The following is a 15,059-nucleotide window of genomic DNA, read 5'->3' on the forward strand; positions in this document are numbered from 1 at the left end:
AATTTGAATTTTAAAAGTTAGGTTAAACAACCTATTGCTATTCAAATGGCCATCCCAGCAGACAAATCAAATAGGACAACAGAGATACCCAGTTACAAGTCAAGCAAAAGAAATTCTGGTGTACTTTGACTGGAAGAAGCATCTTACCTTACTGCTACTTAGCAGGTTTACAAATTTGTTAGTTTGCCTTGTAAAAATGACGTCACTTTGTGCGATTTACCTTCCATTTCCTGGAACTTTAATACAGTCAGTGTACTCATTTCCATATTTGTTTTCCTGGCAGCACAAGTTAACAATGCTAAGACTGTGCTTATATTCAGGATGTGCTTTTAAAAACATGTATCTAACCTCATGCATGACATTACTGCTGCTGTGTACATTGATCTAACAGCCACCAGTTGTGTCTCAGTCTGATCTCTGCCCTGGAATTCCTTCTTTTTTCCTTCTCTTGAAAGGGAAAACCAGCTGGCTTTAAGCTTGGCAGTAACATTCCCATCCCAAAACCCCATATGGCACAAAAGTTGTAGAGAGCTCCCTTTAACAAAGCACATCAGTGGGTTTGTGTATAACTGACCCTGGCAGAAAGAAGAAAAGGGAGCCCATAACATTTCTCATGCAAACCCTTCCTTGATGTGAGCGTGAGCGTCAAAGTAAACCAGTGGCAATTACAGCTGGATCACACTCTGTGGTGCTAATTCAGCAGAAAAGTGATGGCCAATAGCCCTTCAGTCCCCATGTATATCCCTGGCAACTGACCCAAACAATAACAGCAGCATCACACAAGTTGATATTCAGAAGCATTTTTGAGGGTGAGACTCACAGTCCCAGTCAGAAATCAGATTCAGTGAGTTTGCAACATTTAGAAACAGTGGGACAAGAGAAGGGGAAGGGACAACTGGAAATCGGACAGGACTCCTCTCATGTTTATAGACACACTGTCCAGGCAAGGAGAAACTGGTATATTACCATGAAAAGCATCAGGTTATTTTGAAAATATACAAAGACAATGAATTTGCAGTTTGGGTGTTTTAACAATATCACCTACCTTCACTCCATGTCCAATATCATCTAGAATTGTATAATCAATAGGTTTCCTGATGTAGCGAACTGGTCGCTCCAAGTTAGCTGGTGCAATGATTTTGTGAGTTCTTGAGGTGTTTTTGTTTGTAGTCAAGATACCAATTTCTCTTCTAGCAACTTTCTCTTTGTGAATGTCCACCGTCTACAAAAGACGCAGTGTATTTACTAACAGTGGTATGCATTGGAATACAGAGTCAGTATCAAAAAATTAAATCAGTTCTAATGTTTTGAAAATCTCTATACTGTACTAAACATATCACTACATATACTTGATTACAACATCTTCACCTTACTGCTGAATTTACCACCTCTAAAGCCACACTAACAGCTGGGGGTTCTTTGGGTTTTCTGTTACCCTTGCTCTTTCAGTTTCAAAAAACTGATCACCCTTCCATTCTTAGTGGTTCGCATCAATTTACTGACACTGTTTTATAAGATTCCTTCACTTATCCTTTTTTATTTTACAACTGCTCTCTAAGCTTGTCTTTGGCACAGGCTTCAACTAGATGAAGTGTAAGGATGCCTTCCCAAACCTTAATTTTAAGACCTGAAAAACAAACCATAAGCAGGTTTTGTTGCACTGCAAAAGTTTGCTAAATTAGGACTGGTAATCCTATGATAGAATAAACTTTCACTTAGACAAATCAAGAAAGTATTTTGGTCATTACAACTCACTCATCACAAAGCAATGATTAAATTTTAGAATACATTCCATACTAATGTACCCACAATAAAGCCAGAGGTTAAGCCCATTGCCTTCCCTTTGGACACCCAGGGCCAACTTTATATACTAAAATCAGTACCCCAGGAGAATCTTTGGTGTAAGACAAAGTCCTGCTGAAAATTCATTGCCTAAAAACATGTATGTGAATCTTGTTAGGTAACAAGAGTAAGAAAATGCTACCAAAAAGTCAACTAATCTCTTCCAGGAAATTACAATCTCTTAAATCATGGGCCAGCGAGTTCCTTGCCTTACTTAAACCAAAAATAATTGCTTGTTCACAAAACAGCTTTTTATAGGAAATATGTTAACTGTGAACAAAAGTTTTAGTTACAGGATAAAAAACAAAAGTAAAAACAGCCAGAACCACCACCATAAGGATTTCTAAACAGTCAGAGATTTCTTTTTACCACTTCAGTGATCTTGAATGGCACCAGAAACACTTTTCACAGTTTTGAACCAGCCTTTGTAGTAACTGGGGAACAGGTACAAATGATAACTCATTTTCATAACACACATTTTTGTCTATTTTATTTTTCTGTGGGTAGGCACTGGGGCAGTGGGGTTAGCTACACTATTTTACCCTGCTGTTTGTGCTACTGATACCACAACAAACTAATGGAACCTGTGCTACCTTGAACAATCATCACAACCTTTAAAATGACAAAAACAAATAATTTTAGAGACCCCAACCAACCCTCAAACTACTCCCAAGAAGTTGTTTCTTTGCATTATTTCCATGGAAGGATTTCCACAAATACCTGGGTCATTATATGTGAGCTTACAATACTATCATAAAGATTGCCTAGTATTTCCCAGCAACATATTTTCAAGATTTTGTAACTTTGCTACAATTAGGCACTGACTACAGCTTTGCCATGTCCATTCTGCCACACTAGTTCCACCTGCCTGGAACTGTAAGGTTTCCACTAAAGGTGCATAGCTATTTCTTAAAATAAAGCTACAGGAAAATGGATTTTAAGGTGAAAATGTATTGGCAAATCTCTCTTTGGAAAGCTCGAGTTTGTTCCACAATTAATTTAATAGGGGTAATTAAACTGCCTGGACACCTGCACAAAAACCCACCGAGATTTGACCAATATATAAATTCTTCAGAAATTCAAAACAAGTGTTACAGAAACACATATATTTCGGCAGCTACTTAACAACTAAACCACTCTCCAATGAATTTGCCAAGGTCCTTTCTGAAGCTCCCCAAGATGACCAGGACTATACACCAACCCCCAATACAGCAGTACAGGTGAGATCTTCACAGCTCTTACAGTGCTATATTTGTGGTACAAGTGCAAGTGCAAACAGAGCACAACAACATTTTCCAGGCCAGAGTACCTAATAAAGTACACCATTCTGCATCATGGTAAGATGTAAGATTTCATCTTCCATCTCAGGCTTTTATCCCTTCTCTGTGCTAGACCTTTGCTTTTGCAGCAGAGGGAACAGGAGCACACATTCTGGAAAAGATGGTCCACAGACTCCTCATCTCACCAGTCAGAGGGCACATACTGCTGTAAGAAGCTGAAGATATGTGATGGCAACAACTTGGGAGCACAGCCTCATGATTGATGCAGCACTGATGAATTCAATCTCTGCTGCAGACTTGATCTGTGGTCTAGCCATGTCACTGGAGAACTGCAGAGACATGACTTTTGTATGTTCTTTGTCTCACAGGCCCCTGATATCATTTGCTAGAATGTTAGAAAACTTCAGCTGCAATAGCAGCTGCACTTCAGGATGTATTGGAACATCAAAATCTTATGGGTATGAATCTGGTCCTTCAAAACCATTATCATGCCTCGGATATTGCATTCAGAGCCTTAATTTCAATCTAGAAATCAAAAAGAAAGTTATTAGTGCAGGATTGGCAAGATGATTTCTCACTTTCTATTTCAAGCGCTAGAACTCTGCAACTTTGAATATGTTCTTACAGTACTTTCTGATGCAATTATCTACTAATATAATGCAAGTACAGATATTTAATGCTCATGTTACTGTAGCAATGGTATCCTGGCACTGTGCAAAGCTGTTTCCATGAATGAAGAGTGGGTTTTCAATAGGAGCCACGGGTACAACCAGCTTCCTTAAGGACTGTGGTGATCATGAGGCATGACTACACTAACAAACAATGAAGTGCATAAAACCTAATTAAAACCTGAAGCTCATCTGGTGGGATTTCCCTTGCATTATGATTCAAAACATCTCTTTTAACTTGAATAGCTACAGAATGACTAAATGTATATAAACTACACCTAATTCTGGTCCACACACCTAAAATGGTATTGAAAAGCATTATGCTGGCAGTTTTCCAAACACTTCATTTTCTTGTTTAGTAGACTATGGAAGTCATGAGATCATAATACACTCATAAAATAGCACAAAGGAACACTGCAGTATTCCATTAGTAGAGGAGGTAACAAAGATTAACCTGCTACTAAAGAAAATGAAAACATTTAGCCCCAACACACAGGTAATTATTACCTCCAGTACTAACATAAATCCCTTATCAAGACAGGAGAAAGCACCAAAATGTTTATTCATCAGTTTCGAAAGTTCTAATGAGAAGTTTTTGGGGTTAGAGCTGAACTAACAAAACACTTGGCTTGAAAACTGTTAGGAAAAGCACATAGGATACACGGTGCACTTCTACAACTTAAAACCATGGTTTCTAACAAGAAATTTTGGATGCCAGACAGCATTATTATGCTTTTAAAAATTTGTTTCACATATCTCCATTAGCTAGGCCAAAAGCTTTTATGTGACAGTTAGTTAGAGGTTAGGCCCATTACTATCATCTTTTCATATGCTTTCCAAGATCCCTGCAATAGCCAAGGGAGAGCTTAAGGGGAAAAATAAGTATAAACCACCACATTTTTTTTCTGTTAGGAATCTTCTGGCCATTTTGAAACATCAGGTTTTCATACTGAATTCAAAAAAGCCAGTTTCAAGCTCTGCAAATATTAAAACAAAAAAATCCCATGAAATAATTTCTGGGAAACTTAACACTACTTACAAGTTCACTGAACTTACGAGTTTTGAGAAATATTCTCTTCTACCCATCAATAAAATTTCTCAAAGTGTGAAGTTAGCATTTAACTAACTTAAGTTTAGTTTTGGCTGGGACAGAAATCATTTTCTTATCAGTATGGGGCAGTATTTTGGATTTGTGCGGTAAACAGAGCTGATAATTCCAGGACGTTTGAGTTACTGCTGAGCAGTGACTGCACAGAGTCCAGGCCTTTTCTGCTCCCCCTCCCAGCCACCCTGGGGAGCCTGGGGTGCACAAGAAGGTGGGAAGGGACACAGCTGGGACAGCTGGCGCTGCTGACCAGGGGACAATGCTCCACACAGCCTCATGGTCTGCAGCCCCGGGCTGGGGGAGCCTGGCTGGGCACTGCGGCCTGGGGACTGCCTGGGCAGCACTCAGCTGCTGCTGCTGAGCGATTGCTTTCATTTGCAGCCTTTCTTCTTGGATTTGATTCCTCTCTTAAATATTAATTTTCTATATTATTATTATTATCACCATCATCATTAAAGAGATACGAACATATCTCAACCCACAAGTTTTCTCAGTTTTACACTTCTGATTTTCTACCCATAGCCTGGTAGGGGCAAGTGAGTGAGCAGCCATGTGCTGTTTAGTTGCCAGCTGAGGTTAAACCACAAGCATGGTGAAAGTCTGAATTACAGTGAAATTTCAGCGATAAGAGTCTCCAGAAGCCTTAATTTGTTCCTCTTCTCAAACCATTCTAATTTAAATTTATAAATTAACTGTCAGTCTGGTAGTCTAGGCTTTTAAAATTCTGTTTCAAAAATCTTAGAAGAAAATGTTGCTTAAATATAGTATTGCTGGACTTTGATTAATGTTATTAATTTGACGCAATTCAAACTAATTGCAAATTACCTTGAAAACTGGATTATTACTTGAAAATTAGCAACTGCCTAATATTGACATGTTGGAAATGTGACATTAATTGTCTCAAGTTGCATGTAATTTATACACAAAAAAAGAGATCATAATACTACAAAAATGCTGAAAAACTACTTGTTCCATAAACAGGTAACATGCCCTGTGCAAAATTGGGCTTGCATCACCATTTTTAAAGTGTTTTGCTATTCTTCAGCCTTGCAAGAATAAGACAACTGAGGAAGGTGACAAAGCTTTACTGACTTTTCAGTGGGAAGCCCAAGTGAACTGCCCTGCAGAGACTGAGTAGCTCACAGACGTTGCTGGAGCCCAGCTAAGCAGCAGCTGTGCCTGCAGAGAATCCAAGGCTGCAGTCTATCCAATGCCTGCTCCCCCAGCCAAGAGCGTGGCAGGCAGCTCTGGAAGGGGAGGATGTAGCACATCTCCCCACAACACAGTGCCACCGCAGAAAACTCAGACCTGCTACTCATCTTGGTGATAACCTGCTTGCTTGTATAATCAGCAGCAGAGTTTTAAAAATGACCTTACTAAACCTGAAAAAACATTTCTCATCATACAAATATTAAAACCTGAAAATCTGCCAGATTAATTTAAAGAATTTGGACGTTAGTAACATTTCACAGTGACTGCTAACTTGAAAGCTGCAAGATAATTTTTTTAACAAGTATAAATATTTGTACATATGATCTGCATTTAAGATTTAAATTCATAGTCAAATATGAAACACTGTGTATCATCTAGTTCTGGAAAAGGTTCAAGAAGGCAAGTAAGAATAGACTCATCAGCTTTCAGACCAAACCAAAGTAATTCTAATTTTTAAACCAATAGGATTTAATCACTTCCATAAAAATAGTTTCAATAGTAACAATTTCCTTATTCACGAGCTATACACAACTTGAAAAAGCACAAATTATTATCAGCTTCCTTTTCAGCTCTTTGATTAGGTTGGCATTTAGAAGGAAACACAGAAAGGGATTTAAATTGGCATTCTACCAATGAACAGAGAATCACAGTATTTTATCTTACAAAGTTAATCACACCTCTCCCAGTCTGAGCTACTTGTACAAAACAAGCACTCTGGGAAAAAATTTCATACCAAGCACCAAATGATTGTGCTCCCTTCTTGGGAGCATATGTGGAATCCCAAATAAGAATTAAAAGCAGGATTCCATCAAGATATCACGATTTGCATATAATGTTTTCTAAACTTAAATACCAAGACCTACTGACCAAAGCATTAATGCAAAAATTAATTTACTATCTTTAATTACCAACCTCTTTTCTGTTCTATGTTACTGACTTCATTTCAAGTCAGTCTGACTGAAATCCTAATTTGGCAGTAAGGTATTACACCACAGCGCATTTTCAGTACTGTTAGAAAAAGCTCACCAAACTTTACACCCAACATAAATACCAAGGAAACCTTCTGCAGATTAGGCTAATTTCAGGAGAAGCAGAACCAAATTTCTTGAAAATAAATTATTTCTTTCTAGAGAAACTGTGTAAAGTAAATTTTTTAAGAAAAATAACCCTGGAAATTAAGATAACACCCAATCTACAACATTGGTATTATAGGAAAAAGCCATTTCCAAACACATTAACTCAACTTAGTAAAGTTCCTCGGACCAATACACTTCCTGTATGAAATATCCAAAATTTAAATACTGTCTGATATTATTAAATACCTTCTGATATTATTTCTTCCATAAAGATTTGGGAAGCATCCTACATAGAGATGCAGGCTCAAAAAACCTGAAACAAGCCACACAAAAAATCCCCCCAGACAAACTAGATTTTCAATTTTACAGCAGTATTTAAAAAAAACCATCACAGATTTCTTTTGGTTGTTCAAGCTAAACCTATGAAATTTTGCAGATACATCTTCATTAAGTGTTGGGGTACTGCTAATTTAGTGCTCTATTTTAAATAACTAGCTGTATTGTATAAAGGTCAAAGACAATCTGACCTAGCTCTCAATCTGCATAAATGTCACCTTTTCAGGAGGAAAAAATTTAAAATGCTATGACTCTTTCCACAAAAACTACTTTACAGAAGCTGTCTGACAAAATGAATTTTCCACATTCATGAAATGCAAAATATGCTGTCTTTTGCATCAGGCTCTCAAACAGCTGAACACATGTGAGCTGGCACTAGCCTGTGAGGAAGCACATACACATACAGAGCATAGAGATATAGCACACAGGCATACACAGGGTAATTCATAACATTTCCTGGGGGAAAAAATTCATTTACTTGTCCACATAATGATTAACATGGAGCATCTAGCAGAAGAAATCAAACTTCCAGTTTATTTTTGAAACAGATCCATGAGACAACTGAAGCAATCTAATAGCACAGCCCTATCAAAAGAAAATCCTCTCCACCTCTTTCTTTGTACTTGGCTGGGATTCCTCTGACCCAATCAGAGGCAATTCAGCCCATTAAGCCAGTATAAAATTATTCCCTTATTTTGCTGGTTCAAATAGATCCAATCCATCCACTTATTTCCTACCTTACACAGCCCCTACTTTCAAATGTTTTTCTACCTAACACAGTATTCTTTATTTTAATTTATATTATTGCATGGAGATCAAGAAACCCTAGTAGCCAAAATGTATTGGCCAACTAAGACATAAATATTCAGTAAACAGACAGAAAAACCAGAATCGGCTGCATCATTGCTTTTAATTTCTCTTTTAATCCATCAGTGGCTAGTAAATCTCCATTTTTATATATCATTCATTCTCAGCCCATTCTGGCAGTAACATTCTCTCATCAATGTGGTGATTGAAGCTGGGTTCCTGATTATAGTAGCTTAGTTTACTGCTGCTCAGAAAAACTGCAAACAATGGCATGAGTTCTGCAGCCATACACAAATTGAAACATTAATTTTGGCTTCTGTTCATGTCACTGCAAAGTACATTTTATTAAGAAAAGCTAGGAGCAAACTATTTTTATCATCTATGCTGTTGTCATTAGATGTCAGTATTACAGCCACAGAAAAAGTAAAAAGATGATGAGTACTGTTTCCCACCATCCATTTCATATTTCTTAACATAATATTCTCATTTTACCATTAGCAATTTTTCTGTGCTTTTCACTTATGCAGAATGACTCCCTCTCCAAACAATAATCTGGCTGAGAATGCATTTAAACCTGCTCTGGTATGTAAAATGCTCATACTAACACTGGTGTAGAATCACATGATGAGACCCAATCCCAGAATGAGTATGAGAAGAAATGCATCCTTCTGTTTTAAATTCTTCTCACTCACGAGATGTCAGCTCAGAGTTTTGCTTGCTATGAAATATCAAAGGCAAAAGAAGAAAGTCTCACTTGTGAAATGTGGTTGATTGAAGATTCCATGCGCCGGAGCTGGGATGCCTGGATATCCAGCATTTGGAGAACATTGTTGGCCAAGGTGTTGATCAGATAGGCTACGCTTGCTAAGGACTGCGTTGTGTAGGCTTTGGTTTCTTCCAGGGCTCGCTGCTTATCTGCTGACTGAAAAACACAAAGAAAAGGGTTATTTAGTATGAAATCTTTCACACAAAGATTCTTGGAATGAACTCTTTTTGCCTCTCTTTACAGACAACAAATTATACAAGTCAAACTAATTCTAAATAAGAGTTACTATTTTTCCACAGAAGATACTACCTTGGTATTTAAAGGGTTTCTACACTTTCTAAGAAGAATTAAGCTCCTTTTCTTCTTGAAATATACTTGGATTTTTCTTGAGAAAAGTTCAACTTCTCATTCAGTATTTTAGCAATTTACTTGAAAAGCATCTGAGACACCTATCCTAGATTTTATACAGTTTAGAATTCTACTGTTTCATTTTTCTAAATCTGGTACTTCATTTATAACTCCTAACAGTCTACAAGGAGCTGCAAAATACCATATTCCTCATCTCTCCTAATCACTTAATCCTCAATCTCCTAATCATTGTTGTTACAAAGTCATTCACAGAGACTGAGCTGTAATTATTCCCGTAAGATGGTAGCTGAATACAAAGTGAGAAGAATAATTTTTAAAAAGAGAAAGTCCATGCTTTCTTCTTAAACATGTTTTGTACTTTTTCACATTGTGAATACTTTTCTATGAAAAATTAATATGATCCACTTTTCTAGTAGTAGAGCACCTAAAAGTATTTAGGCTATCAACAGACAAGATATCCATTAGAAATTTAAAAACATACATACATTTCAAACAGCATTAAAAACAATAAGCTAAGAATCTAATTGCTAGGGTTCTGTGTTTCTCCTTGAAAAATAGTTAAGATCACTAAGATGTGATCCAGTACAAAGAATACAGATTAAAGTGCTGGTAAAACATAAAACTAAGATGCTAAGAAACTTTCCAGTTTTCAAGGCTTCAGTATACAGTGAACTTCACTTTCACCTGATCTTTAGCCATCTCACAGGCTGATGGTGCTGTTTCTAAAGCAACGGTTGATAAATGCTCTCTACTCCCACCTGTCATTATTACACTGTATTTCATTATTTCCTTGGCTTTTTATATTATCCACATAGGTTGGGTATCAACATCCAAGAAATGTGCTGTAATTAAAGAGGGAATATAAAGTCATTTCACATCTTTCAGCACAAACTGAATCTAGCATCCATTGTATTACATGGACTTTGAGAAGCACAGAAAGTAAGTGTACTGTATTTCAGGAAAACAATTCCTAGAGCTCACTATGTTTCCCAAGACCTTGTAGTAAGATTCTTAAAAGAAGATTGCTAGCTTTCATGGGGAAAAAAGTTCCAGACACGTAAACACAGACACAAGACTTCAATGAAATGCTCAGATTAAAGACACTGCATACTTTTTCTTTCCTGGCAACTTCCTGTGTCCATAAACAACACTGGTATCGTAGCTGGCCAGTTCGCAGGCTGCACTGGTACCAATTCCTCATCTGCTGGGAAGGAGCAGAGCAGCAGCTGCTCCTTCCAGTTCATCCAAGAGCTGCCTTGGTGGGACAGGAAGGAGGAGTGCTGCAGGAGTGAGCATTGTCACCGTGTTTCTCTCCCATGCAGAAGACAAAACTAGACCAACAGAAGAAGGAACTGAAAATTTTAGGAGCCTCTCAGGGCACAGTATGAGGATATTGTCCAACAGAGCACAATTATAAATGCTGCCTTATATTTAACAATAAAGAAGTTAGAAAAATGCTATCTCCAGATCTCATGTAAGAATTCATGACTTTTAACCAGCTGAATAGTACATCTTGTACATAAAAGAGCCTGAAACTCAGCTTAAGGACTCCCAAATGAAGATACATCAAGCTCTTCACCTCTATTCTCACATTGCTGGCTTGTAAATACACTTTCCTCCCCTCTCCCTGCTCATACACCCAGCTCAGCCTGCACACTCCCCTGCAGCAGCCACGCTCCACAGCCATTCAAACCATTTTTCAATGGCAATAACAAAAATGACCAGAAGCTCATCTGTTTGGCTCTACAGCTGCTGCCATTCTATTTATAGAAGCAGAAAATGCTGATTTCCATTAGTACACTGTATATCCAGAGGAGCTGAGCATAATCCAGCAAACAGTGTTTTTTCATTAATAGGCTACATGTTTGAGAACAAAAGGAAATCTACCTGTAATTTTAAATATTATGAGCCTCTGCTATGGTTTTTCTGCTTAAAGAAGCACAAATATGAATTCATGTTCAGATCTAGTCCTTCCAGGGATGTAACCTACTAGCTAAATTCAAGTCACCCCCAGTTCCAACCAACAAGGAACTGACTTCTCAAACGCAAAATGCATTAGAGATCTCATAAAATAATACTCTAAACTACTTTGGAACTGTTATTAGCATAAAAACCCATTTAATTGATGCATCTAATTCATGTATTTAGCTGATCACAACTGTTTTTTGCAGAACCCGAAAATCTGAGGCAAACTCCACTCACATCTGGCACAGCAAAACTGAAGTTTGAACTTTCTTCCTGTGAAGAATCTGTTCAAATTAAAATGACTATTTGAACCTACTACTGTCAATCTATCTCAAAAGAACAAAAAATAATTAGTGACAGCATTTTAAAACAATCATATTTACCCTGAAAACTTTCAGGAGACGAAAACTTCAATGACTCACAGCAATAGTAAAAACTCTAGAACACTTACAGTAAAATCTTAAGTTCCCCTGTGGAAATATGAATATAAATGTCAGTTAAATTTCAACGTGAAATGATAAGTTGTGTTTAGCATGAAATCCATCTTTTAATTTGATAAGTAGATTTCCAGAGACAGTATCTTTATCATATGCTCCTATGCAACAAGATCCCTATTTAAACTCCACACGGACACCAAATTACATTGCTTGCAAATGCTGCCATGCTCACTGAGTATGTAACTATGCAAATAAAGGGATTTCTGCTCACAAGATAATGGTTTCAAGTTATCAGTAAACAAAATTCAAACATAATCCTCAGCAGTCTAAGTTCTGATACTCCTGATCTTCCTAACACCAAAATACCAGTCAGTATGCTTCACATCATACTGTGAGGCAGACAAAAAGTTATCTCAACATCCATACCTACCAAAATTCTCTAGTGAAAGAAAAAAATATCAAACTGATAAGACTCTACAGTAATTTCTGTAACCTATGGAATACTGTTTCCTTGAAGAATATCAAAAACAAGAGAAACATGTTCTATGTTCTTCACAACAAAAAACCTTGTTCCTGTGGATACTTAAACATATTAACCAGAGTCCTCAAAGCCCTTCAGTTCTCAGAAACATTGTGTTCAGCATGATCAAGCACTGATAGCAAATGTTTTCAGCGCCCTGACCTAAATTAAATGCCATGAACCAGACCTTTGAGTATCTCTCCATTTCAGTTTTTAAGTATCTTTAGCATTTACGCACGTAAAATTATGCATACCTATGAAAAAATACAGGCTCATAACATCTATCCACACACAACTCTTAGGAAAGCAATCCTTCCAGTCATTAGATCAGTTTGATCTGTATTTTTAAATGGATAATAATTTTAAGAAATCAAAGCTATTGTTTGACAGACAAGTCTTCTGAAACACTGCCAGCATAGGGATCCTCTCATTCCTAGACCTGACATACCCACTCCATTGTCTATGCAGGGCCACATGGCAGACTAGGTACCTGACCTAGTTATAACTAACTTTAGAAACAAATGATTGTTTTAAACTCCAGTCACTTCCATTATCTTCCCTGACATGCAAAATTGCAAACACTACCCTAGTAAAACTACACAGATGCCACAAAGAAAAAGCAAAGCAACTCAGTGAATTATGGTCTGAGCAACTGTCATGGTATTACGGAGACTCAGGATCCACTTCCATCAGCAGTACCTGTTACAGGAGATGTCCCCAACACTGAGTGCACACTCCATCTGCTGTAGTGAATTAGACCAGGAGGCACATCCCAAATGAAAATCATCTGATCCATAAACCAAATTATAAGTTTTGCCTCATCCAAACCACTGCATAGCCAGAGAAACACAAGGAAAGATACAATCAAGAATAAAGAGGGAAGAACTATCCAGAGTTGCTGAGCTTGCTAGAAAAGGAACAAGCGCTGGAACATCACTGCAGTCTTTCCAGCCCTCCACTATCTATAGTTCTTCTTCACCCGAACTGCACAGTGTCCCATGTTTCCCTTAATATTTTTCCATTAACTGTGTTAAGAATGCTGCTGTGTCTCCACCCCAAACTTGCAACTTTGACTTCTCACACAATGTTAAAATACTTGAGTATCACAGCTGGATCATCTTCACAGCCTTAAACAGAAATGTTTAGATCATGTCTTCTGTGCCCATGTTATGGAATTTCCAGGCAACTGCTTAGTATTTCTTCTGTTTATTATTTTTCTCCACACAATGCACACATCAGGTGTTCATGTGAGTCACAAGGCAGCATTCTTTTCTCCTGCTCTCAGCAGTAAGAGCACCATTTTGACTCACCACAGAGAGCTCATCTGATGCTCCTGCCAGCCACACATGGACTGGGGACAATGTCAGCTCCTACAGGGAGCTGCTCCCCCCGCTGCAGCAGGAAGTGTTTCCCCCTGCACCTGGACACAGCAGCAGCTATGGCTCTGACCAGCTCTCCCCTGGAGCGTTTTCCATTTGTGGGAAGCAGCCAGTACTGAAACAGTTATTTTGTCTCCACCAGAAAACAAAACAAGCATCAGCTACACGGAAATGCTTCACAGGATGAATCCAGCCTGAGAGCTACAGCACAGACTACAGTGACTGTACAAACTGGGGCTTTTAGATAGCAGGAGATCAAAGTCACTCAAGTCAGCTACAAATGCACAGACTTCACAGGCAGTCAGAAAAGCCATGTCTTACATACACAAGGCAATAGTGTGTGCTTGCTTTCAGACACTGGAGAATTATTAACAGTTTCCACTTCCATAAGCCAGTCCAACAACAGACACTAAATCTAACAGCTCACCTGAAAATACTGCTCATTTTTTATTAGATTGTATAAACCAAATTGCTAGCATTAGAAATTATGTGGAATTCAACCTGCAGTAAATGTAAATATGACTACCTTTCATGTCAGGATGCAGAGCCCAGGCATCACTTTTTCTTCCTAGTCTGGAAGTTCCATTTACACTGCACAATTACACTACCAGATCTGAATAAGAAATAGCCTGGACTGCTGACTCTATAAAATATCGATAAAATATTTTAATTCAGGAATTAAATGTCGCAAAGTTTATTCTCCTGCCTAAGAAAACACCACATTTTATACAATAGAAAATAGATGACAAAGAAGAAACAAATATTGAATGGGGCAGATGAGAAAATAAAACATGCAGTAAGGTATCCAAAAGAAGAAAACTATTTGGTTGTATGATTAGCAAAAGGAATTCCTACATCTATATAGAGCATAAAATGCAGGGCTAGAAAGAAACATAGAATTTAAGGCATTCTCCCACCCGAAGAGTGCTCAGCCACATCCTAGTGATAACGTCTGTTATGTCCCTGTTAAGAAGAACATGAATAATTTTGTACAGAAAAGCAGCTACTAATGGAAAAATTCTACAAAGAAAAAAAAATTATGGGAGGCAATGTGAATCCTACAGTAAAATTTACAAAACATCAATCCAACTAGGTAAAACTAGATAAAAGAAAAAATGGCACCAAATGCTCAAAATGCTACCAAATTAAAATGAAAGATTTCAAAGATAGCAACACATTAAAAAAGAAAAATACATTTCCTATGAACTGGAAAGAGCTCATAAAGACAGGTCTGAAAGTGCTGCATGAAAGGAAACATTTAAAGCTACTGGCATTTTAGTTGGCTATTGTAGCTCCG

The 15,059-nt window shown here is 37.7% G+C and overlaps 1 protein-coding gene across 8 annotated transcripts in view; it reads right to left on the minus strand.

Annotated features, from left to right (window-relative positions):
* The window catches only part of ABI2 (abl interactor 2), a 65,030-nt gene that overhangs the window by 29,723 nt on the left and 20,248 nt on the right, over positions 1-15,059 (minus strand). For 7 of the 8 annotated variants that reach the window (XM_030952292.1, XM_030952290.1, XM_030952295.1 and 4 more), the window contains exons 2-3: positions 9,081-9,248; positions 1,046-1,222 (exon numbers count right to left, since the gene is read on the minus strand). In XM_030952292.1, coding sequence (XP_030808152.1) covers positions 1,046-1,222; positions 9,081-9,248 — 345 coding nt within the window. The remainder of the gene's footprint in view (positions 1-1,045; positions 1,223-9,080; positions 9,249-15,059) is intronic. The other variant, XM_030952293.1, reaches the window with a different exon arrangement.

Source organism: Camarhynchus parvulus, chromosome 7, assembly GCF_901933205.1.
Source record: "Camarhynchus parvulus chromosome 7, STF_HiC, whole genome shotgun sequence".
In the NCBI taxonomy this organism is placed as follows: Eukaryota; Metazoa; Chordata; class Aves; order Passeriformes; family Thraupidae; genus Camarhynchus; species Camarhynchus parvulus.